Source organism: Pongo pygmaeus, chromosome 7 (assembly GCF_028885625.2).
Source record: "Pongo pygmaeus isolate AG05252 chromosome 7, NHGRI_mPonPyg2-v2.0_pri, whole genome shotgun sequence".
Classification (NCBI taxonomy): domain Eukaryota; kingdom Metazoa; phylum Chordata; class Mammalia; order Primates; family Hominidae; genus Pongo; species Pongo pygmaeus.
The window spans coordinates 66,468,364-66,494,469 of NC_072380.2; the positions used below are offsets into that span (position 1 = coordinate 66,468,364).

The 26,106-nt window shown below is 35.9% G+C and overlaps 1 protein-coding gene across 1 annotated transcript in view; it reads left to right on the forward strand.

Annotated features, from left to right (window-relative positions):
• RP1 (RP1 axonemal microtubule associated) overlaps nt 1-26,106 on the forward strand; it is a 341,437-nt gene that overhangs the window by 180,561 nt on the left and 134,770 nt on the right. The window contains exons 19-21 of the mRNA XM_063669462.1: nt 3,455-3,586; nt 11,652-11,851; nt 16,035-16,121. Coding sequence (XP_063525532.1) covers nt 3,455-3,586; nt 11,652-11,851; nt 16,035-16,121 — 419 coding nt within the window. The remainder of the gene's footprint in view (nt 1-3,454; nt 3,587-11,651; nt 11,852-16,034; nt 16,122-26,106) is intronic.

Consider the following 26,106-nt stretch of genomic DNA (forward strand, 5'->3'; position numbering starts at 1 on the left):
CTGGTCTGACATGGCTCGCCATCACGTGGAGGGCACAGCTCTGCTCAGCCTACGACGAGGGCAGTCTCATTGACAGGTTCCACCCACCAAACAGCAAGAGGCTCAGAAGTATAGCAGGGTAGAGGGACAAGGGTGGGATTTCAGCACACAGGCTCTGAGAGCCAGACTGCCAGTGTCCAGGTCCTGGGTGGGGGGAGCTTTTGCCAGTGGTATGCTTTCACAGCTCTTGGACCACCTGCCTCTGTTCTGTCAAATGAGGACCAAGAGTGCCTTCACTCGGTTGTGGTGTGAGAATTACGTGAATTAACATATGTAAGATGCTTAGAATAGTGTCTGGTACTCAGCAAGTGCTGTGCAAGTATTTGCTGTTATGACTATTAAAGAGAGGAAGAGCACTTCATGGCATATTTTTTTATCACTTAAATAGAGTCGATAGATTCCTGGAAGACAAGAGATTCCGTCTCATCGCCTCTTTTAATCACTTTGCATATTTCATTTCTCTGTGATTGATTTTTTTAATCTACAGTTTCATAAGGATTTGGTTTAATTTACTGTGTATTGGGAATTTATAATACAAGTCATTTATCCCACTACCATTTATTTAGCTGTTCTTGCTAGCTTGTGCAGTAAAACTTCTTCATTCTCTATTTTCATGAATTTATATTCGCAGTGTATACAGGAGAAAGTGTGAAAAGATCTGACCCCTTGGGCTTATGTGATTAGTTATTATACTGAGCCCATGGAGAAGATTCTCCATTGATTATCTGGATATGTGGATGATTTGAAAGTTTTCTTCATTCTATTCCTCCAGATAATAAGCCTGCATTTATAATTCCATACAGTAAGACCACACTGCTAGATATTGTTTTAAAAAACTGTAGATCACTATAACATGTAACTTTTTGCTAACTTCAGTGTACTATTACTTTTATAGCATACTTAGGAAAGAGTGAACCTAAGTTTTTAGAAGTATTTTAACAGAAACTTGACTTTTGCCCAGAAATTTGCCTCCTCTTGCTCTAATTCCAGCCCAGTTTTATGGTATGAACCATCCTCTGTATATAGATCATGAGACTTTGGCTATTAGTAACCCCTCAAAAATGCAGGACTGAAGATATAGTTCAGATGTTACATTTTTATTACAATAAGAATTTCTTTCAGGTTCAAGTCTTATGGAAGTTTGCATTAAAATATGTCTGGAAATTTTATTTTTGCTTCATTCTAGTCTGCTAAGATCAAGCATAAAAATCTAAATGAAATACTGTCATATATCCAATTCATAAAATTCTGACTATGTATATTACAGTCTTAGAAAAATATGACAAAATATGTTTCAGATGATAAAATAGACTACATGGGTTTAAAATATATATGCACTAATGTGACACTATAATAATTGCTATTATGTAAGTTTTCACTTGTTTTACTTTTAAAATAGAAGGTATTCAATAAAATAAAAGACTTTTCCTAGTTGATTTTGTAGATTTACTGCCTTTATAGTCTGGTAGATCTTGATATAGCTTAAATTTTGGATATAATGAGGTACTACCTGAAGTGAGTCATTAATCATCCAAATGCAGCTGTATACATAAGATATACCTTTTGATAACATCTCTACCTAGACAGCTCTGGTTCTTTCACCTTCACCACAGGTTTTGTTTTACATTGCTAGTGATACAGTTTTCACTTTTCTTTTTACATTGTAAAAGTCAGACAAAGGGCTACTAAGGGTTGCTACAATTCAGAGTATTGTATTATTGGAGGGTCACTTTGGTACTTGGCTTTTGAACATCTTTCTGTAACCCACCTGGCCTAAAGACAAAATGGGAAGCCTTCTCTACAGAGGGATAGGAACTTGCTGGATGACATTTCCAGAAAATGTCTTCCACTTTCTGAATTCCATACTACTGTGTTGTATAAAGAGATATTGTTGTACTTTTTGAGAAGTGGAGGTAGAATTAATGAGAAGCCAGTGTGGGGAGGATAGAGAGGTAAAATGCTCATTCTCGTTTCACAGTTCTGCATAGACTGGCCCTGTTGTGCAACCCTTTTTGGGCTTGTTTCTAATGGACTGGCACATTAATTGTTTTCTCCTCTGTGCTCCCTATGCACGTTGTGCTTGTGTCAGTTAAAGTGCTCATCAGTATCTATCAGAGGTCATGTTTATGTGTTCTCTTTCTGGGCTGTAACCCCATCAATGTCAGAAGCCATTTCTTATACATTGATTTGTTCCTCGTGCTACACAGTGACTGGAAGATAGTTTATCTTTTTTGTAGATCCTGGATTTCTACATTACATTGGTAAATGAACCCTTAGTTATATATAAGAATCTTAAATTTTTTTCCTCTACAATTGTTTATTTATTCTCCATGAACATATTTCTAGTTATTTCTATCTTTTTTTAATGTTTTAAAATTCCTTTATTATCAATTTTTAGTGTCTCAGCATTGCATTGTATATAAACCATATGGAAAAACTATGTTTTAAAAGGATTAGTATTTTAAAACTTATTATTGTCTGAAATGATATCTTATAACACCTGAAGGATATAAATAACAATGTAATCATGGGCAGTTCTTCAGCCACCAGTATTGTATAGTCTGCACCATCACTCTGTGTGATAAGTGTCGCTTATTTCTACTAAGCATACCTTTGAGGTTGTTATGCTTTCTTACTGTGTGAGTCATCTTACATCATTGACTGCAGTTGTGGTATTAAGAAGGCGTTGTTATTACTCTTTATCTTATAGAATCAGAAATTTACATAATTTTTTGTTGCTGATGAGAACTTTAAAGCCATTCATAGTGTGAATTACCACCATTTAAAAACTGAATATGCCTACGCCTGATCCTAGAAAATGAACACAAACAACTTGAATTTGAAATCCTACATATAAATAGCACTTAGGAGCATATACTATAAAGTTGAAGTCATTATTTAACTTAGAGATACCTATTTCTAAACAAGACTCCAAAACAACTTGCTTCTAAGTAAAATGTAGAAAAGTAGCTAGTGTTTTCCATTACTTATAGATATGTGTATATTTTGTTGGTTCACGTCTTTCAGTAAGGTCACATGAAATCCTGTTTGAATGACGTTTTAGTTTCCCCTTTTGAGGAAGGCAAAGAACAAGATTGTTAAAGAAGTTCCCATTTACAATCTATAAGAAAAACATTTTGAATAAGTTGTTTGATTCATATTGTGATGTCAACTATCGTTCGGATTTGCAAAGCAATGAGTAGGTTTTATAGGGATGCCATCCATGCACAGCCCGCTGGTAAGAATAAGAAGTCATTTTCTGTTAACTACGTAATTCTGAGTAAAGAGATTTGACTAGGCATTGAAATGGAAACAATAGCAAAACTTAAACTTGCATAGCTGAACATATGGTGAGTATTCTGAGAAGAAACAAGTGATTTTGAAAGGATGGCATCTTTTAAAATCTTAATTTCAGTTGGCAGAGAAAACCCAATGGGAATGTCTGCAACACCCAGCCAAGAAGAAGAAAAGATCCATGAGTCAAAAAAACAGAAAAAAATACCCCCAGAATCTGAGGCTAGGAGTCCCTTACCTTCTTCAACTGCAAGTAAGCCACAGCTTTTGCTTTCATACTTTTGGTTTGTTTGCCTGCATTATTTCTTCCCGTGGCCATCGCAGGAAGACTATCAAATTATTTTTATAGCATATATTATGTTATACCACATGGACTGCTTGTAAGCTGTTATCTTGCTTTTTTATGCCTCAAGTTTTATATTATAAAGAATACATACATTTTTAAATGTGTTTCTTTGTCTTAAATTTAATGTTCACCCAGAACAACGTGTTGAAAAGAAGATAGTATTAAATCATAACATCAATTGGACTATCGCCTACAAAATATTTTATGAATATATTTTATGAAAAACATTAAATTCTCACCAAAGTCTAAGCAATGAAAAAAATAATCTCTATTTCTCTGGTATAGAAACTGAAGCTTGAAAAAAAGTGCTCTCGGTCCCAGAGGCTTAAATTCCTAGTTTCTATATTAGTCCATTTGATAATTTTTGTTGCTCTTAAATGTATTAACTTTTATCTGACAGGAAAGTATAATATATGATATCTGACAAATTCCATGTATCAGAACCTAGTCATCTTTGGGTAAAATGAAATAGGGGACCATCTCTGGGGGACCATGTTTTTAAAACCCGTCTTGGGAGACAGATACATTATAATGTTACCTTTAAAAAAGTGATTTTTAAAAATTACTTATTGGGTATGCTAGCTCTTCTTTTAGATAGTAACATAATAGACATCTCTTGTTGACCATCCTAAGCCATGAGCACATGAACATGGGGAAGAGAAATTAGCCTTTTGATTTTTGCTGCAAAGGACTAGTCTCAGTTTTTTATTTCCATGTCATGTCTTGAATCCATGGAGCAGTGTGAAGAATCACACTGAATGAGAAATATGTGCTTAGTTAAAATTTCTCACAGCAGAATTCAGTCTTGTGTCAGGAAGTAATGCTATCTAAATCAGGGATGGCCACCTCAAGTAAAATTTGAATTGGTTGAAAATAGCATGTTAGCCGAAATCCTTGGGGGATAGATACTTTTTTAATGAGTGGCAAAATGCTTATGAGAAAACCTTCTATATGTCTTATGAAAATTTGTTCTGGCAAAAATATTTTTAAAATGTTACCATTGTGAAATTTTTAAGGATTTTTTTTATTGAGGCAGGACAAGTAATTTGTAAAAATGACAAAATTAGGCTTCATGATAAACATAGACCTTTTCAAATAATTATTTCATTTAATTCAACATTAAATATGAATTGTGTGCCCATTAAGTGTCAGATGTTATAGGTAAAACAGACTTGGTCTCTACCCTCTTGAATTTGATAGGTGAGCTGTGCAGATAAAGGTTAAACAATCACACAAAAATGGAAGGCTAAAACCTGATAATTGAGATGAAGGAAATATCCAGGGCATATGAGACAGAAAATAAAATTTAAGTCATTAATTAATTGTAAAAAGACTTATAAGTTCTTCATTGTGGTTAATGGCAATACAGCAGAAATGGAGAGTGGGCCAAAGACTGAGAAAATGGAGACTGAGCTCAGTTTCTTCATGAACTTTTTAAAACTTTGACCTGTCACAGATTTTGGCCTTGGATATGAAATCTGGGAAGTCCAGATGATGAAGCTCCTCTAAGGCAAATGCCACCTATAAAATGCCCATGATATGGTTAAATTTTGCCTTCTCTGATTGCAGTGGGAGTGGTTTTATAAGCACCCATGATTTTAAGTGAGGAAAACATGTCTTTATGTATGAATATTTCCCTAGAAGGCTCTCTCTCATCTGTTACTGAGTAATTAGATCATGATTCTCTTTAGTTGTCTTTTTTCTACCTCTATCAAAGGACTGCAATAGTTAAAAGTTGCTTCTTTCAAGAAATACCTTCCTCTTGGTTTTGCAGCTTAGCTGTCAAGATAGATTTGGGTTACATTAGCCATTCATATTAAAATATGTTAGTTGAAAAACACTCTAGAAAACTTATTTTCTACTTTTAAATATATCTAAAACCAAATATCAGTTCCTTAAGAATGAGACTATGTTTGTCCATACACTTTTGGGATAGGGCAAGATGTATAGTTTTGGGAATGAGAAATTATAGACAAAATAAAACTGTTCTGTCTTCATTCAAAATGCTTATTTATTAAGAAGAAAGATGGAACTTTTCTCATCTACATCAAAGGGGCAAGAGGATTTAGAACTTAAAATAGCACATATATTATAAATAGTTATTTTGTAGTAGTTAAGTAGAGATATAGTGTCATTAAATTTGCAAGGCTTTCGTTTAGGTCTAAACTGAATTATGATATTAATTTTGTTAAGGTGTGGGGGTTGAGGAAGGAATCTTATTTTTTTAGAATAATCTTTTTATTATGGAAAATTTTAAACACATACAAAGGTAGACAGAATGGACAAATGAACCCTCATGTACCCATCACTCAGCTTCAACAATGATCAACATAAACGTAGTCCTGTTTTAGTTATGGTCCTTCCTGCTATGCCCTACAATGTCCTCATTTAATTATTTTAAAGCAAATCTATGACACCATATTATTCATAAATACTTTGGAAATTCCATGTTTTAAAAATTATTTAAGTGAGAATATACATTACTTCTGCATAATTTTAAGTTTGGAAACACTGCATTTAAACACATTCAAACTGAATATAAAAAGAGAAGACATGATTTGATGCTCTGAACTGAAATTGCCCTTAGATATCTTTCCGGTAACTACCTATTTCTATGAATGAGAAAATCAAGACCCAGGAAGATGAATGTTATGCAAGTCTCAGCTCCAGTCGCTTGCCTCTGTGCATGGGCACTTGAACAGTGCAGTGCAGCCATCCTGCCAGTCCATCATCTGTTTGTGGTGGCATGCTCCACAGTGTTGCCAGGCAAATCCTAATCTGTGCCAAAATCTCAGCCATGGCATTTTCTTTCCCAAATGTGTTTAGGTGCCAATACCTTAAAAACAAATAAACCTGGGTAGAAAAAAATCTATTATTAAGTTGAAGTCTTCCTTAAAAACAGCAGTCAGTAAATTCTGAAAAATCTTGGGTAGTTATCTTTGACTAAAAATAATTTCATTCTGAAAAAAAGTAGAACACATAAAGCATACAGGAAAACCTTAAAATTATATCAACTTACTACTCCCCCAAAGAGCACTTTAAAATCTATTTATACTTGTGTGTATATGTATGTATACACACTTGTAGATTATATTAAATATATCATTTTGTAACCTTCTCAGTTAATAGAAGGTACTAATCATTAAAGGATTTTTCATAATAAATATTTTAAATAAAATTTAATAACTAGAAATAATCCACTGTGTTGATGTAGCATAACATATTTACCTATTATTATAATTTGTAATAGATGCTCATCTATATATTATTTCATTAGAATAATTCCCATAAATGGAATTACAAGATAATGGATTATATTAATGGTTATTCTTGTTGTAATTTTTGTGTCCTTTTTAATATGAAAAATAGCACTTGGCATCCAGAGTAAAGTATAGTTTTATTTTTTTTAATGCTTGTGCTGTTGTAAATTATATTGTAAAGGTAGTGTAAGTTTTCGTTCATCATAGATTGAGGATTTGAAGGGACCTCTGACACATCATAAGCAGCGTAGAGGTTCATAGGAAGAGTGTAGAAATAAGCCATTGCATTTCAGATAATCCTAATCACTTGAAAGTACCTCCCTATGTTGAGCAGAAAAACTACCCATAAGTTCTTTTGGCCTATAAAAAAGTCAAATATCTTCTTCTATAAAACAACCATTGTTGTTTTTTCTTAGTATATTCTCATTTCCTCTTAGTATATTCTTCTTATATGTATATAAATATACCAAAAGTGGATTCTTAGTATTTCTTTTTAGTATATTCTCATCTGTGTCAAATATATTGCTTTAATAATTTCTTCTTATATATGGTTTTAGACTCTTCACCTTTATGAATATTTCTTTTAAAGTGTGAATCTCCAAGTAGGAACCTGTCTTCTCATATAATCTGAACAGTTTAGAATAATGGTATTCCTTTTATGTGACCTTATACATCAGCTAATACAGTCTCAGCTTGGAATACATGTTTTGGGCATTTTTATTGCATTTCTGGTTTATATTAAGATAATTAGGATATTTTATTCATAATATCCTTTCAGTGTAAAACATATAACTGATCTTTCAACCAAGACACAGACCTTTACCTTGATACTGGTTAGTTTTTATCTTCTTGGTATTAATCCAGTGGGCAAGCATGTTAGGATGCCTTTGATTATTTGATCCTGTTTTCTGTGTTAGTTATCTCTACCAGCTTTGTGCATCCTGTGCTTTGTATCCCTTAATTGAGAAACTGAAAATTTATGAATAAAACAAGACTATGTTAATTTTGTAGAAATAGGTTTCATCCATTGCAAGATAACTATAGGGGAATGCTTTCACTGTCTTATTGTTTTCAGATTATATGTTTTGAAATTAGGGTTTAAATATCTGATATTACACTATCAGATATGAGGACACATTTGTTTTCAGTTGTTTTCAATGACATGTTAGAATAAATCAGCTTTCTCAAATACTATCTTGGAATAGCATATAGAGGCTATACAAGCTGTCCTTTTATGGCCACACTCTGATGGTAATTCATGCTTTATGCTGACCTCGACTTAATCAACCCGTGAACTATTAGAATCAGCTAATTTATTATTTATTTCTATGAGTAATTTATTTTTTCTACTAGAGCTTCAGTGGACTAGCAGCAGCACAAAGTAGATTAACATTTTTTGTTTTTTTTGGTCTGAGTCAACCTAATTGGTGTTTAATTAAATAGTTCAGTAACCCTCACCGGGGATGTTTTTGAGTCATCTGAATACATCTTAGGTACCACAGATTTTATTCAGGGTGATCGTGAAGGACTCTATTGACTAATCCAGGGTCCCTATTAAATATTCTTCTAGCTTAGAGTATTTTAAACTTCTGGTCAACAAAAGCAACTGCTTTTATGGTTCTCAGTTCTCAGCAGAAATTTATAGTCTGAGACTAATGGACGTTGGTTCATTTCCAAAAGATCATGGTATTACATGGTGTTCATATTTAATTGATAACAGTACAAACTTTAATACATCATTCTGCATTATAGATTATATCATATTTAGCCATCAATTTTTATAATATGAATGTACCCTGACAATGTGTTATTTTTGTGCAAATGATGCAAGAACATGTTAATGCAGGAATAAGGGGCCTTAGAGACTATCAACTCATTTGCAGATTAAATCAAACAAACAAGCTGAACACAGACACACTTAGATTTGTGTTCATTCATGCACGGACATGGAAAAAAATTCAGACTAAATAACCGTGGCGTCTTGATTTCATTTCAGAGTTTGTTTCTTTGCATGTTTGTTCACTGTCCAGTGTCTATTGTTTGTTCACTGGCCTTCCTACCTCAGTCTGTCGCTGCTACAGTTCACCCTGTTTCAGACCGATCTTTCTAATACTTAGCTCAGACCACCACCATACTTTAAAATTGTGACTGGCTCTCTGTTGCTTGCAAAAAGATGTGCCAACTCCCTTCCAGCTTGGCCAGTGCCTTCCATGATCCTCGCATTTCTGTCTCTCCTCTTCACACATAGTATCTTATGTTCAACTGAACATTGGCACCTGCAGTTCTTCCAGCATGCCTGCTGCTTCAAGCCATGTACATGCTGGGAATGCTGTCCCCTCTGTTTAGAATGCTCTTCCTGTCTTTCTGCGAAATTCTGAGCCATCTTCCCACATCCAGCACTAAGGTTTCCTCTGTGAAGCCTTTTCTGCCCACTCCTCAATTACTCACTTCCTGCCTTCCACTACACCTGAACTTTTCAGTAGATTTTTGTTTGTTTGTTTGTTTTCCATGAAGGTATTTGAATGTTTGAAATCCAGATATTTATATGTCTGTTTTCACCACTGGATAGCATGTATCTCCAGGGTGATACATTATTTATCTTTCAAACTTTTCATCAGTTCTGTCATTATGAGAGCAATGAGCCTAACACAATGCCCAGCAAATAATAGGAACTAAAGTTTTCTTGAATTGAGTAAAAGTGATTCTTTTAGATAAATAAGATATCCATAAGATAGTAAGTAAGTGAATGATCGACATCCTAAAATGTCCGCCATTGACCTAGGATCACCAATTTCTCTCTGGAACTCATGGATGTGCTGTGGAGTCTTTGTTAGTAGAGATCTGGTAATGCAGTTGCCTGGGCCTGAGGAAATTCCAAGTGTGTTTGACTAGAAATGTCAGGCACAGTGGCCAAATGTTCACATGTAACACTGAGTTTTGAAAATTAGATCACGTCATAAAATTTTGTTGGGCCAATTTTTGTGATCATTTCCAGGTTTAGCTACTTCTGATGTAAATGGCATGGGATTCACACTTGCTCTGCCTGGGTTTGAAATTTAGTTCCTTGTTACTTCCTGTGTAACTCTGGGCAAGTCACTTCACTTCTGAGTCCCAGTCTGTCCATCTGCTTAATAGGGGACAGCATCTCATAGGAGTAGTATGAGGATTGAGTGAGAGTGACATGATGATGAATGTTAAGTGCTTAGGATGGTGTGCAGCACAGAAGAAAACCTGAGATGCTAGCAGCGCTGCTGCATCCTGGTGAATTATGTTTAGGTGAACACAGAATGCCTATCAAGCTTGTTTAAGTGCAGGTGCTTTGCAGTTAAACATCCCATAGTTTACTTATTATGTGACTTCGCCATATTATTTAATGTCCCTGCTTCTTTTCCTCTTCTTAAAATGGGCATCATAATTTGACTCCCCTTGTGAGTTTGGAATGAGGATTGAATGAGAAATGCATATGAAACATGCAACACAGAACCCCGCATATAATAGGAGCTTAAAAACAATTAAATTGTTCAGTCACTCCCACAGACAGAGATTACCCAGAGCTGTTATACTGACAGAAATTACTCAGCACATTCTAGAGAAAAAAACTTTTAAAAATGAATATCAGTTCTTTCATAGCATTTGTTTTTATTTATATATTTTTGCATGGTTTTTATTTTAAAATTAGTTCATTATAGCTTAGCAGGAAGAATTTCTTATTTTCTGGACTTGTCATCATTGTTGGTAAGATCCTAAGTGCTGCCGAGGGCTGCCTATAGTTTCAAGCTACAGAATTAAAGGAAGGAGATCAGCTCTGGCTACCTTTTAACCATTTGACATGAAGAACTTTTACCTCATCATCTTGGGTATATAAGATTTCAAAGTGGAAATATCAGTTAAGAATTAAAGTGCAGTTGTTGGGGTACTTTCAGACAACCAGTGCAGAATAGCATGGGAGATGCCCTCAGCATTGCCTGGCCCAGTATCTCCTCAGATGAGACCACAGGTGAAAGGGAGTGTGAAGAAGACAGCCATTCTAGCTTGGGACGTCATGGCATTCTTTACAAACAGGAGTGACTGTGTTTGGCCACTGCTGGTTGCTAGAGGATGCATTGTGAAACACAAGTGCTTTGCATCCCTGCTCTCGTGGACAACTGCTCTGAGCACCTCAGGAACCATTTGTAGGTGTGAAAATTCTCTCTTTAGTTCCAAATCCTTTCCATTGCCCATGCCAGTAAGGTATTTTTTAATTTTTTCAGAAATATTTCAGAAAATTTTTCTTTGCCCTCAATTTGCCACTTACCTATCTTATGTGAAAACATGTTTTAATTCCCCTTTTTTTTGTTACTTTATATGGTGGTAGTTCTATATAAAATATGTAGGTCAAGCAGGCAGCTTTATGAAAAATCTGTGGACATAGGACAGAAACTCCAGTTTGCCCTCCTGTGCTATAGCTTTGAAGATAAGTGAAAGATTGCCAAGTAGGTCAGATGTTTATTGTTCGAATCCAGTTTACTTCGGTGGTTGAGTTTCAGTTGACCAGAACCTTGCTGTGAGAAGACAAGCACAAATCAGCTCCCTGGAGTCCTCACAGTGCAGTGCCTCCTGCTTGCCTCACCCTACCCTGCCCAGTTTTCATGTCCTTTGGCTCCAATGTGACAAAGGATTCTGTCAGCCTGATGTTGTATCTGATCTGCCACTAATGCTTTTTTCCCCCATAGAAGAAATCAGACATTTCCAAAGTAGTGAGACTCTTCTGTCAGAAGATGAATGGAAGGTGTTAGTGCTGACAGGAAATACAGGAACTCAAGCCAATGTCACTCTCTGGGTGTATGGAGATAAAGGAGTCACTGGGCCAATAAGTCTTCGCAAGGACAACTCAGAGCAGCTCTTCCTTCCAGGACACGAGGATGAGTTTCAGGTAAACAACACTGGCAGTAATATTTTCCTGTGAACATTTCAAAGACATTTCTGTAATGTAGAAGTGTGTGTGTGTGTGTGTGTCTCCTATATAAAATGAACCTCTGGTCTTTTAGAATGCCTGTAAGTTAATAATGCTTATTGTAACAATCAAAGGAAATATTTTTGCTCACATATCTTATTCAAGCAAGGAAAGTTGTAGAAAAAGTTGCTTTCTTTAAAGACAGTTTATTTTAGGCCATGGGTTTGAAACTGGCCCTACAAACTGTCAACTTCAACTCAATTTATAACCAGCTTATAAGCTGTATAGAGATTCTTCTGGTAATGAAAACTCTTCCTTTCTATAATTGCATATACTTATAGATGTTGCTCAGCTGAGCTATACAGGTGTGAAATTATTTTCATTTTATAAAATTATTTTTCATCTTTTTAATTAAAAATGTCTTGAGAATGAAATCATTTCCTTGGCATCTTCACAGGCCATGTTTTGAAGCTTTGCCCATGCCCATTTCTAATTTCTCTCTCTTTTACTTCTTAGAGTCAGAGAACACTGGGCTGCTTAAGTTTGCATGTGGCTGGTTGCCTCACCTTGTTCCTCAGAGCTTTGGCCAAGTTTCAATTAGGACAATTACATTCCACTTCACTAATCCACCCTTCCACCCCCACTGCCTGTGAAAGCTGTGTGGCTCTTTGGTGTACTGTTAGACAGCAGTCATTTTCTCTGGAGGGTATTCCTTTTGCATCCTAAGGCTGGCTAGAGAATAGAGAGTGATTGAGGACAACTCGTGTCGCCAGGAACCCAAGGCTATTGGAGGCTACAGTACCTGGCAATCACTAGTACTCAAATGGTTTCTAGATTCTCAGACCTGAGCCTGTCATTCTACTTTTGTAATCATTAAAGTTAATTTTCATTGAAGAAAAGCAGTTGTCTGCAGTTGTGGAGGAGCACTTTGGCTCCTTGCACAGGCAGCCATACCTTATACAAATACATATTTCAAAAGATTATTTGAAGATAATTGTTTAGAATTCAGAATGTGTATGTATGGTTAGATCCTTAAGTCACCCCACAAAAGTCTAATTTTCTCATAATATACCTTGTGGTATATGTATTTGTATGCTGATAAATCCTATCAATGTTTTTCTGAAAAATTTACTTAGGGTCAAATCTTGGAATGGATGGTATAGATTCTCAGTCTTGATTGCACATTGGAATTACCCAGGGAGCTTTAAAAACTACTGATGCCTGATTCCACCTCCAGAAATTCTAGTTTAATTTGCCTGAGGTACAGTCTGGGTATTGAGGTTTTTAGATGTTCCCCAAGTGATTCTAAATTGCAACCAAGGTTGAGAATCCTGGATATAGCACTAGACTGCAAATCAGGTGAGCTAGATTGGAGTCCTTGCTTCCCACATGTTAGTTATGTGACCTTGAATATGCCACTTAATTTCTCCAGGCCAGCACTATCTTTATGTATAGAATACAGGAAATAATATCTTTTCTTTCTAAATTTTAAGGTAGTGTGATGACAAAAAGAGAAAATGTGTATAAATTAAAAAAGGAATCCTATTGACATATAGTAAAACTCATAAACTGGTTAAGAACAGAAGCCTTGGAGTCAGAGACCAGGTTCAAATCACCCTCTCACTAGTTCTGTGACCTTAAATAGACTGATTATCCTTACTAATCCTCAGTATCCTACTCAGTACAAGGTGGGTAATAACAGTTACTTAAAAGCCTTGCTGTGAAGTTTAAAGAATGCCTGGGAAGGTGTGTGCTGTGCACTGCACCTGATAGATGGGAAGTACTCTACAGATGACAGATTACAGGCACCAAGGACTCCCTCTGCTGGTAAACTGCTCAGGATGTGTTTTCTACTGGCCTCTGTCATTTACTGTGAAGTGTGAATAGCTCTAGATTATTACCTCAGTGGTGGAGATTGGGTCTACACATGGAAGCCCCCAGGAGTGTAGAGTCTTGTGGACTCCAGGCCAGCAGGATGGGCATTGCCTGGGAGCTTGTCAAACACACAGAATTTGGGTTCCCATCCCAGACCTACTGCATCAGAATCTGCATTTTAACCAGATCCCCAGGTAATTTATGTGTGCACCAAAGTTTGAGAAGCACTGGCCTAGGGGTTAATGGGCACTAGGACTGGGACCTTATGATAGTTTGAGAATCCTAAATTAGAATGAATTGACACATTTCTATAATCTCTCCTCTGTGGGTATTGATTCCCCTGTTCCTTTTCATTGGCATCATTTGCCACTTCTAAGTTTGTCTTTCATTCTCTTTTCCTTCTTTCCAGTCCTGAAGTGAGCATATAGCCATTTTTGAGGACAATGTGGGATATTTTATTAAACTTGGGTTCAAATTTTACTTTTGGAACTTTCTGTGTATCCAGCTGTGTATCCTGAGACGAATGACTTAACCTGTTTGAGTTTCTTCATCTTTTAAAGTAGACACTTAAAAGAGCCTTACCCTTCACAGGGTGACTGTGTGGATTGGAAGAGACAAGCATGTCAAGTCTTTCCCCACTGGCTGGCACAGAGCTGAGTGGCAGTTAGTTCTGCTCTTCTGCAGTAACAGACAGATAGGTATCAAGTCACATATCCTTGGTAACCAGACTGTTCAGATATCCCTTTATTGTTTTCACTTAAATTGTGGAGAAAGGAAGTTTACACTTAAGTGCTAATAGATTCTTGGGACAATGAAAGGATATTTAAAGTGTGGTTTACCTTTTAGAGACAAACTAGCCTCAAACTGGAGGATAACTTCCTGCTTCCTCTGGGAGGAAGAGCTAGCCTCTGAGTTCTGCCACTGAAACCAGCTCTGGGAATAAGGAAGTGGGGGGAAATTGGCTGTTGGGGATTAACATCCCTATTTTCCTTCTTCCCAGTTGACAACAGCATAATTTCTCTTGACCTGGTATTGAAACAGGCCCAGGTCTGTTCTAGCTGCTGCAGTCTGTAGGGGAAAGTGGTGGTGGGCACTTAAAAAAAAGAATTCTAAGCATGGGAACTGGGTATGAAAGAGGAGTTCTGATAGTTTCTGGGTGATTTGACTGTCCCAGCTCTTTCAGGGTCCAGTCCATAGGTAGGCAATGTCTAGTCAGACATAATATGCAAGTGCCTGCCTCTTTATATCTCTAGTCTGCAGAGGTAGATTGGTACCTGTAGTAGAAATAATGACAATGGCTATTATTGAAGCCATTAAGCAATAAGGTGGTATATTACATTTTTAAAAAATCCTCACAGTTCAGTGTCCTGGACATATTTTATTATACTAAAAATATCTGCTTATAAGTCTGTCTCCCTTGCTAGTCTGTATATTTCTCCAAGTTAGAGATTGTGCCGTCATTTTCATCTTCGCATACCTGTGGACTTGCACATTGTTTATTGTTTTAATATACATTTATTTAGTTGAACTGGAAATTTTATGCAAAAAGCATTATGTGACCATTCAACAGATAAAGAAATTGAAGATAAGTAAAAAAACCATATTTTACTCAGTTTACAAAAACGTATTTTACTCCGTTTACAACAGCCAGGCTTCCAGTTGAGCTAAAAGTGATTCCCAAAGCCAGTTCTCCACAATGCTACCTGGATTAACAAATACTCTTTGGCCACATCAAAAACTAAATCAGCACCCATATTCTGTGGGCAGGCTTGCTTCTCTTCCTTGAATGTAGAACATCTATATCTTAACCTAGGTATCATCAAAGACAACAGGATTTTCAGAGTACAAGGAAGTTCTAGACTCACACTTTTCTTAAGCTTGTAGAAATCACCATATTTAGCTTTTCTTTGGTGAAAATTGTTTTTTTTAATTTCTTAAAATACAAGCCCATCTTTCTGTCATTGGAACTCAGAAAGTGTTGGCTTCCAGTGAGAAATGTGTGGTAGTCAGAGAACTGAGCATATGTGTGTTCTTCATCCTGTTCTCTCATTTGACTCCTTCCACATATTTTTAGTCAAGTCTCGTGATATTTCTGTCTCATACTCTGTGTCTGTGAAGTTCACTGATTGTTTCTTGAGGGCATTTCATTTCTAGACTCTGAGAGAGTTCCTGAGAGCTTTTTAACTATTAGGAACAAAAAATGCATTTAGTGTAAAAAGAAAGAATTTTTTAATGTGCTTAATTTAAAAAATTCTGATAATTTTTTTCTCCTTTGCATTTCATTCAGGTTGAAATAAGAAGCATTGGAAACATATATAAGATAAGGATAGGACATGATGGAACCAGTGAGCAATCCGAGTGGAACTTGCAGAGGGTAATCATGTCACTTATTTTTTTCTTCATAGTTATTCTCTGATGAAAAGAAGCAAGCAGGCTATGTAAAGCAGTGAAAATGGTACTTTCCTAATTACAGGTGCCCCTTGACTTACAGTGGGGTTATGTCTCTGTAAACTCATGGTAAATAAAAAATATCCTAAGTAAAAAATGAATTTAATGCCAGTGACATAGCAGATAGTTCCCTACTTACTATGGTTTGACTTAAGATTTTTAGACTTATGATGGTGTGAAAGCGACATCTATTCAATAGAAGCTGTAACCCATCATAGGTCATACAGAGCTCTCTGATTTATGATGGGTTACTTCCCAATAAACCCATCATAACCTCAAGAAATTGTAAGTTGAACTGTGTTAAGTTGAGGACCATCCGTATTGTAAATAATGTGAACAAAATTTTTGTGGACATAACACTCTAAACAAATATGGTTCATTCTTGCAAAAGGTTTTTTTTTTTAAATAACATATTTATGGTTATATTTGCAAAGGTAATCTCTTCATAGAAATCTGAAGAATACGGTGAAGTGTAAGAATAAAAATGAATTGTTATTCATTGATCATTAGATGACCACTCTGGTGGTGCATTTTTTTTCATATCTTTTTTCTATGAATCTCTTTCATGGTTCCTTGCAGGCTCATATGCTTTCTCTCTCTCTGTATAGATATAGATACATACACACACACATATCACATATATATGTGTAAATATCAATGTAAAATATAGCCATGTGCCACATAGTGATGTTTTGATTAGCAATGGACTGCATGTACAATGGTGGTCCCATAAGATTATAATGGAGCTGAAAAATTCTTACTGCCTAGTGATGTCATAGCTGTTGTAATGTCCTTTTGTAATGAATTACTCATGTATTTGTGGTGATGCAGGTGTAAACAAACCTACTGTGCTGCCAGTTGTATAGAAGAATAGCATATTCAATTATGTACAGTACATAATACTTGCTAATGTAAGCAACTGTTACTGGGATGTGTGTGTTATATATACATAATTTTATATATATAAAAATATATTTTATATATACATATAATGCCATATACTTTTAATCACTTAGAGTGTACTCATTCTACTTATTAACAAAAAGTTAACTGTAAAAGAGCCTCAGGCAGGCTTTCAGGAAGTGTTCCAGAAGAAGGCATTATTATCATAGGAGATGACAGCTTCATGCATGTTGTTCCCCTGAATATCTTCCAATGGGTCAAGATGTGGAGGTGTAAGGCAGTGATATGGGTGAACCTGACATTGTGCAGGCCTAGGTGAATGTGTATGTTTATGTCTTTATTTTTAACAAGAAAGCTTAAAAAGTAAAAAAAAAAAAAAAATTAAGTAGAGAGCCAGGCGCAGTGGCTCACACCTATAATCCTAGCACTTTGGGAGGCCAAGGCGGGTGGATCACGAGGTCAGGAGTACAAGACCAGCCTGACCAACATGGTGAAATCCCATCTCTATTAAAAATACAAAAATTAGCTGGGCGTGGTGGTACGCACCTGTAATCCCAGCTACTCAGGAGGCTGAGGCAGGAGAATTGCTTGAACCTGGGAGGCGGAGGTTGCAGTGAGCCAAGATCACACCACTGCGTTCCAGCCTGTGCGACAAAGCGAGACTCTGTCTTAAAAAGAATAATAATAAAATAAATAGAAAAAAAGGTTATGGGCCGGGTGCGGTGGCTCATGCCTGTCTTCTCAGTACTTTGGGAGGCCGAAGCGGAATGGATCACCTGAGGTCAGGAGTTCGAGACCAGCCTGGCCAACATAGTGAAACCCCATCTCTACTAAAAATACAAAAATTAGCCGGACTTGGTGGCAGGCGCCTGTAGTCCCAGCTAGTCAGGAGGCTGAGGCAGGAGAATCGCTTGAATCCCGGAGGCGGAGGTTGCAGTGAGCTGAGATTGCACCATTACACTCCAGCCTGGGGGACAAGAGCAAGACTTTGCCTCACCAAAAAAAAAAAAAAAAAAAAAAAAAAAAAAGAGCTTGTGGAATAAGGATATAAAGAAAGAAAATATTTTTGTATGACTGTACAGTGTGTTTGTATTTTAAGCTAAGTGTTATTACAAAAGAGTCAAAAAGATTTTTAAAAATTAAATGTTTAATTTATTATGGAAAAAAGAAAAATATTTTTTATGACTTTAGTGTAGCCTAAGTATACATTGTTAATGAAGCCTACAGTAGTGTACAGTAATGTCCTAGGCCTTCACATTCACTCACCACTTACTCACTGACTCACCCAGAGCAACTTCCATCCTGCAAACTCCATTCATGGCAAATGCCCTATACAAGTGTACCATTTTTAATCTTTTATGCTCTATTTTTACTTTACCTTTTCTATGTTTAATATGTTTAGATTCGTAAATACTTACCATTGTGTTACAATTTCCTGTAGTACAGTAACATGCTACACAGGTGTGTAGCCTGTGATCAATAAGCTATACCATATAGCCTAGGTATGTCGTAGGCTACTCCATCTAGGCTTGTGTAAGTGCACTCTGTGATGTTTACACAATAATGAAATTGCCTAACAATGCATTTCTTGGAAAGTATCCCCATTGTTAAACAACACATGAATATATATAAAAACATATGTATAAATACCTTAAATATGTACATATAAATACATGTGTGTATTTATATATATATATATATATGTTTATATGTGCTTTGCCCTTTTAGTGAAATTGAATCATGCTATGTATGCACTTTAAGATCCTGTTTTTTTTATTTTTTATTTTTATTTAATCATGGCAGTGATAACAATAATAATAATAATGAGTATTTGTTGAGTGCTTAACATATGCCACCTACCTTACAAATACCACTGTATTTCTGCTTAATAGCAGCTCTTTGATTTAGGTACCATTAATATCCTATTTTACATATGAGAAAACTGAGGCTCGATCAAGTTAAGTAATTTGCCTGAGGTTCCTCAGTAAATGGTCTTATTGTATGTTGGACTCCAGAGACTGAGATCTTAAGTACTATCATTGGGCCTTAAGTTTATTTTAAAAAATAGGTGGTAATTAAACTCTTAAAAGCCTTGAGATTTCTGTATGGAAGCACTAGATTATAGTGGAGTCAGATGAAATGGTTTGAATCATAGAACATCTTTGCTTTCTGGCTTTAAATACTGTATCTGTCACTGGTTCCTTTACAGTACATGATATGTTATTCCAAAATGCTTCAGGTTTAAAATTTGGAATACCACTGATAGAGTCTAGCAAAATATTTCTTTCTTTTTAAATGTTTCTTAATTTTATCTATGATTTTTATTATTGTATCTTTGGTTGTATAATAAAAGTAATTGAGAAAAATGTTAATTTTGCTGAGGTGTTTATTGTAGTATTTCTTAGGACATGCCTATATAATGAAATGTTTTCTAATAGTGCAGGAACAGGTAAACATGTTCCAGTCAGTAAGGCAAGAAATATCTACTTAGCACCTAATATATGCCCTGCATTATGCTAGATGATATGGAGGATTTGAGGAAACCATTTGGTGACTTTAAAGTTTTCTATTTAGTAGCATTGAAAGAATTCTAAGAAGAGAAAAGCAATGACCTTTTAAGAAGATGCAAAAACCATGGAACCTGCAAATGTAGTAAAATCACAAGCTCTGTGCCTGTGAATTACTGGGAAAGGTGAGACAGAACTAAAATTTTAGAAGAAACTTACCCATGAGTTAAGTGGGCCTGAAGTCAATAGCATGGCTTGTGCTTTCTCTGAGGCCTGTGAGTGAGAAAAGTGGTTGAGGGGTATAGCAACATCACTATGTAGTGATTCTTCAACTGGAGGAAAAAAACATCCCCAGCAGAAGCTGTCCAAGGAAGGAGCACTCAGTCCTGGGAACCAAGGGAGGCATCATCCATTCCTCTGGTCAGTGGTAAAGGCTTCTGTGAAAAGTAAAGTGGGTAGAACATTAATTAATTGATTGAATTGAGCAGCTAGAAACTGTCATTACCAAAGCAATGTAAGAGAAGGGACTTTTCCTACACCTTACTTTTTATTGTGAAGTGCTTTCAAATTTATTTTAAAAATTACAAGAATAGAAGAAAGAACTCAAATTTCACTCAGATTCCCAGTTGTTAAGATTGCACCACATCTACTTTACCATTCCCTGTTAAAATATATATAGTTTGTGTGTTTATATGTATGTTTTAATCATTTGACAAATATTTACTGACATGATGTCCATTGATTCTTTGGCTATGTAAATATCATATTCACCATAAAATTTTTACCCACTAATTTTAGGATCCATTGATGATTTTTGCCTTAGTCAGTTATTACTGTGATGGTGGCCAAATGGTGATTTTTATATTCTATTGTTATTTCTCTATTTATTAATTGGCATTCTACTACAAGGTAGAACTTCTTCCTTCTCTCCATTTCAAAATTTCATTTATTTATTCATACCAGCGTGTACTTGCAGATTCTTACTTTATTTGATGGATTAATCTTTATTAACATAATTTACTTTGATGCTGAAATCATCCTTCATTTTTTCCTGTAAGCCCCTATATTTTTTCACATGTCACTGTCCATTCTATGAGGACTTCTTTACTTTCTGATTTGAAAAGATATTTCAGGCTTATCTAGCACTTTCTTTTCCCTAGCCCTGGAATTACCTATTTCTCAAGGAGCCCTAGTTTAATTTAGTGGAGAATGGTTTTTAGACACCAGTATTTATGTGAGCCATTCAAAGAAGTTACTTTCCCCACTAATGCCCATTTACCTCAGCCCTGAGGCCACTTCCCGTGATGTAAAAAGCCAGCCATGCTTCTGCTTTCCCAAGATGCTCCCCGATAAATGTTTCCAGTGTGGAAAACACTGAGTTTCCCACATGAGTTTTGGAAACACTGAGTTTTTCATTCCTCTCTTGGAGAGTCACAATGCAAATAAATATAGTAAAGGCTCTGGGATGCCCTGTGGTAGGGAAATCTGCTTAACAGCATTTCCAAAACTAAATTCACCATGGGGTCATATTTTTCAGGTAAAATCTATTAACATTCTATGAAAGGAATATTGTGCATTACTATAGGGGTTTGAGGCATTTGGGGTTTGATTTAGGAAAACGATATGACCATGGTGCAGAGGCAGTAGCACACATATTTTATTAGGTGATGTTGTGACAAGGTTGCATGTGGAGGAAGTTCCCTCCAGTAGTAATCTGTCCAGAAGCCACAGTGCAGGCCTATACTCAAAAGGGGAAGAGGGCAAGGGAGCTCCCTAGGGAGCCTAGGTGATGCCTCTGAGTGCACAGTGGGGACATGGGTCAGAGAGCCCCGAAGGGAAGGTTATGAAATATTGCATCCTAAATATGTAAAATAATTTGTTCCCCAGTAAAAGGCAAAGTGTCTATTTGCAAAGCTGTAATAGTTTCCTTGTGTTTGAAGGATGATTACATAGACTGGAATTTGTCAGACACAAGCCGTTTGACCTTGTTTAGGTAGAGTCACTTGATAAATACATAGACCTACAAATATTTTATTACCATCTTTTGCCACCCTATTCAAGCATATAGAAAAAAATCTGTATAGATGACTACCATCTTCTGTGTGATAATTAAACTCCAGTCATTATTTCTTCTCTCAGTATTTCACAAATACACTGGAAGTTTATTGCTATACAGTACAAAATTTTATTCCTCCACATGCATTTGCTCAGTGGCAAAATTCAGTAATCTTTATGTCTTTTATATAGTCTTCTTAATCAGTATTTCCCTTTTCTTATGTTGCATGGACCATGCTAGTCAAATTAACTTTATATTTTAAGACAGGTTAGGACCAAGGCAATTTTTCAATACATAGATTTCAGTGTGTCAGGGTGGGAGAGAGCAATCAAGTCTCTCCTTGAACTTTGGTGCTAAAATAAACAATAGCACAGATGTATAAAAGTATACATTTGTACTCGTATTCAGAAAACAATTGTACTCGTATTCAAAGTATTTTATCAAGTATTATTAGAAGAGTTGATAAGAGTTGGAAGAGTTCTGTTGGTCGTTTGAGCATGCCAACATGACTAAGATGCAGTTCTTGTCTTCAAAGAACACAATCCAGCATTAACCTGACTATAAACTAGATTGTGCTTAGTTATCCATAAAGTTGTCATTGTAATTGTCCCAGTGAAAATGGCACATGCTGTCTCTACATCTGTCTTCCAAAAGATTTATGGAGAGAATTAAATTGATTTCTCCCTTTTCTCAGGTTCTGAGCAGAAATGTTGGGTAACCTGACCTAGATGTTACATTCTCATTACTGAATTCTAACATGTTAATTCAGACATTGTAAGTACCACCATATGTCTGTTCCAGTCAGCTATTTTTAGGATATGTATTTAACGACTTGGTTGAAATTTTTAAAAGTAATCCAGGAATTTTAAGTTTCTAAGAAACAAGAATGAGTTTTTATGGTAATGTTCTCTTGTGAAACAACTAATATTTGCTGTTGTAAATCAGCAGGGGGAGCTCAGCAAATGAATTTTAGTTTCTATTGAAGGTATTCCTAAAATTGTTCCTATTCATTTAGGAAATTAAAACAAAATGCTGAATATTTTATGTGATAAAGACACTGCTGTTTCTTTTTCCTTTTTTTTTCCCAAGCACTTTGTTTATTTGTTTGTTTTCAAGGAAAATGAATGCATGTTTCAGTGAAAAAATGGTTTTGGAAATTCACCCTTTTTCTATTTCTCATCTACCTCAACATAAAGTTTGGCTTTGAAGCTTAATATCAGTGCACTTTTTCTCAGCCATATCGACTCTTTCATAGTACCCATATTTGGCAGTTTTGTATCAGAGCTAAAGCAAAAGTCAAGGCTTTGGGCCTTTTTAGTATTGATAGAATAATACCAGATGATGCTTCAGTCTGAAAGCCAAAAGAAAATACTATTTCCAAAAAAGAAAATGATTGGTTTTACAATGACCAAAGGCTGCCTTTTGTGGACTTGGAAAACCTGAAAGTCTGTCATTATTAGGACATATGCCATAAGGGTTCCCCCCATTAATGATCAACCATTTATAGCCAATAGCTATTGTTCATCTTGTGATAACAACGCAAGCACTTATGGAATGCTTTTCTTTGGGGGAAGCCGTTGTTTCTAAACAAGTGTTTGTTGAAATCATTCCCAGTGTCCCAAATTAAAATGGGTGAAAACCTAGTTTTTGACATAGCATTTTGAGCAGGGAACACCTGTCCATTTCATGATACTCTGGTGCTTTGGGGCTTTTGATCTAGTGGTGGGTCATGTGATGTCATTCAGAATCTTAAACTTTTATTCCTTGATCATATTTTAGAGGCCTTAGTGAAGGTCTGACTTGCTATTTCAGCCATATTAATACACATTAACCAACTGTACTGTCTAGCGTTCAAAACACTGTTGTAGAATATTAATCCAGGTCATCATACTGACTTCAGGTAATGGGTAGCTTCTACCCAAAACAAGATGGCTATAACTGAACATAGACAGATAGTAATTAACTTTGAATATTGAAAAAAGAAAGATAAGCATACATGTTAGCAAATGCTGTTAAATAAAACTAATAATTGTTTTTAAATCTTAGGTTTTCTTTTTTTTATTCTCTGGAATTGACTTTGACTCTTTCAAATTGAGGTAATAAACTTTAGAGTTGAAGTCAAAAGACTTGAAAGATGTTTAATTTCTAAAAAGTTAAAAAATCACTTTTTCTCTAGATTTTTCTTATTGTAAAATAGGGCTCAACGGTACTTGGTATCTCACAAGTTGTGAATATCAAGTGAAAAAAATAAATGAAACATAATCAGACCTTTTTGATTCCCTCATCCAATCTGCTTCTCCTTTAGTCTTGTTCATCTGAGAATATGGTGTCAGTGTCTACCTGGTTATATAAGCCAGAACCCTACGAATTTTCCTAGATTGTTTTATTTCCCTTCCCTCCAAAATCCAATCCCTCCGGAATCTCCTGCTGACTCTATTGCTGAAACATACCTCAATTTTGTCTATTTTTCCTCCATCTTATTACCATCACTTCACTCCAAGTTGCAATTTTTTCTCTTCTCTCTGCTGTAAAGGTCTCCTATGATAGCCTTCCAGCTTCTTTTTCTCCCCCCCTCAGTATCCAGATTTCAAAGAGCAGCCAGTGATCTCTTATAAACATCAGTCAGATCATGTCCCCTCATGTAATCTGTCCCCTGCCCACCTCTTTCTCGTCCCCTTCTCATGCTGTGGAAGCCACACTGGTCTTCTCCTGCTTTAGAGGTCCTTTGCTATACAGTCTAAAGGGAGCTCGCATTTGCTCTTGATCACATCAGCATGGTTTATTTTCTTTATAACACATCCCTTATCTGATATTTTATATTTGTTTATAGTCTGACTTCCACTAGAAAGTGAGTGACTTGAGAACAGGAACTTTGTATTATTCAGTGTTATAATCCCAACTCCTAGAGTATTGCCTGTCATGTAGTAGATGTTAAACATTTGTGGAATGAATGAATAAATAAAACACATTTTGTTTATTTAACAAATATTTATAATATGTGAAGTACGGCTGGGTGCATTGGCTCATGCCTGTAATCCCAGCTCATGCCTGTAATCCCAGCACTTTGGGAGCCCAAGGCCAGGAGTTCAAGACCAGCGTGGGCAACATGGGAAGACCCCTGTCTCTACAGAAATGCAAAAATTAGCTGGGTGTGCTGCAGTGAGCTGAGATTTGTACCACTGCACTCCAGCCTGGGTGACAGAGTGAGACCCTGTTTCAAATATATAGCCTGGAGAGTCTTGGAGGTTTGACTCATTCACGCAGAATTACCGGCGAGATAAGGCCAATGCTCTCTCCAATGTCTGGGCTGCCTCTGCAGCACATGTTTGCTATACATTCTGGATAAATAGACTCAAATAGAGTAGGAATTCTCTTGAAGCTTTTTGATTCTTCTAAGTCTTTGAATTGAAGTGGGTCATAGGTTTTGGTGAATTTGTTATTATTTTAACCTACTGCTGGTTAATATGATACGGTAACCTACTTGATATGAGCCCCAGGCAATCCTGAGATTAGCAAAATTAGGTAAAAAAAATTAGGTAAAAAAAATTATTTTTTTGAAGTTTTAAAGTATCTCATAAATATTTCTAGTTCCTTTTCATTTCCAGTTACCTCTTCACTTCAGGGTTCTAGAAAGAACCACATAAAGGAAATAGCAAGTTCTGAAATGCAGTAAGAAAAATAGTTTGTTTTTGAGGATTTTCTAGTTCAGTGAACAGCAGGAAGCACCAGCTTCTTTTCACAAAATCTCCAGGCAAATGTTTAATCTCAAAAGACTCCAGTAGTTTATAGAAACATTCTCAAAGTTGTGCCAGCTTATTTGAACCAAAGATAAATTCAGGTATTTGATAGTCCCTCAGTCAGTTGTAAATACCATAGTTGGTCCCCCTTGTACAGTCCTTGTAACAAATAGGGTATTATCACAAGGCACAGGATGAGAAATAAGGACATTTAGAGTCAAGCTTTGACTTTGTGTCTGATTTGCAAGAACACTTAAAATGTTCTCTATGAACACATTTAAACCTTATTATATTTTCATATTTCTGGCTATACAAAGAAAATAGTAATGACTGACACGAGTGCCCCATCCACCATCCCCAGTATCAGATCTTATAGAGTACTGTAAATACTTTGTGTCCAACAAACGTGTTGGTGACTATTTGCCTTTATTTTTTCAGAAAAAGCTTTGTGTATATGGAAACTGTAATGAGAGTAGAAGTATTTTTTTTTGTTTTATAGAACAAAGGTTTATGATATTTCAGAGTAGGATTTCTAAAAGGATTTTTTTCTAAACCTTTCTCATCCTAATGTATTATTTGTGTTCTATCTAGTGTTTATCTTACATCCAGTGTTCAGTAGACAAATGGCCACATGGATAGCTCTCAGAAAGTATTTGTTGACTCTGGTTCTATATCATTTCTCCTCCAAGAAAAGATAAGATTATTTTA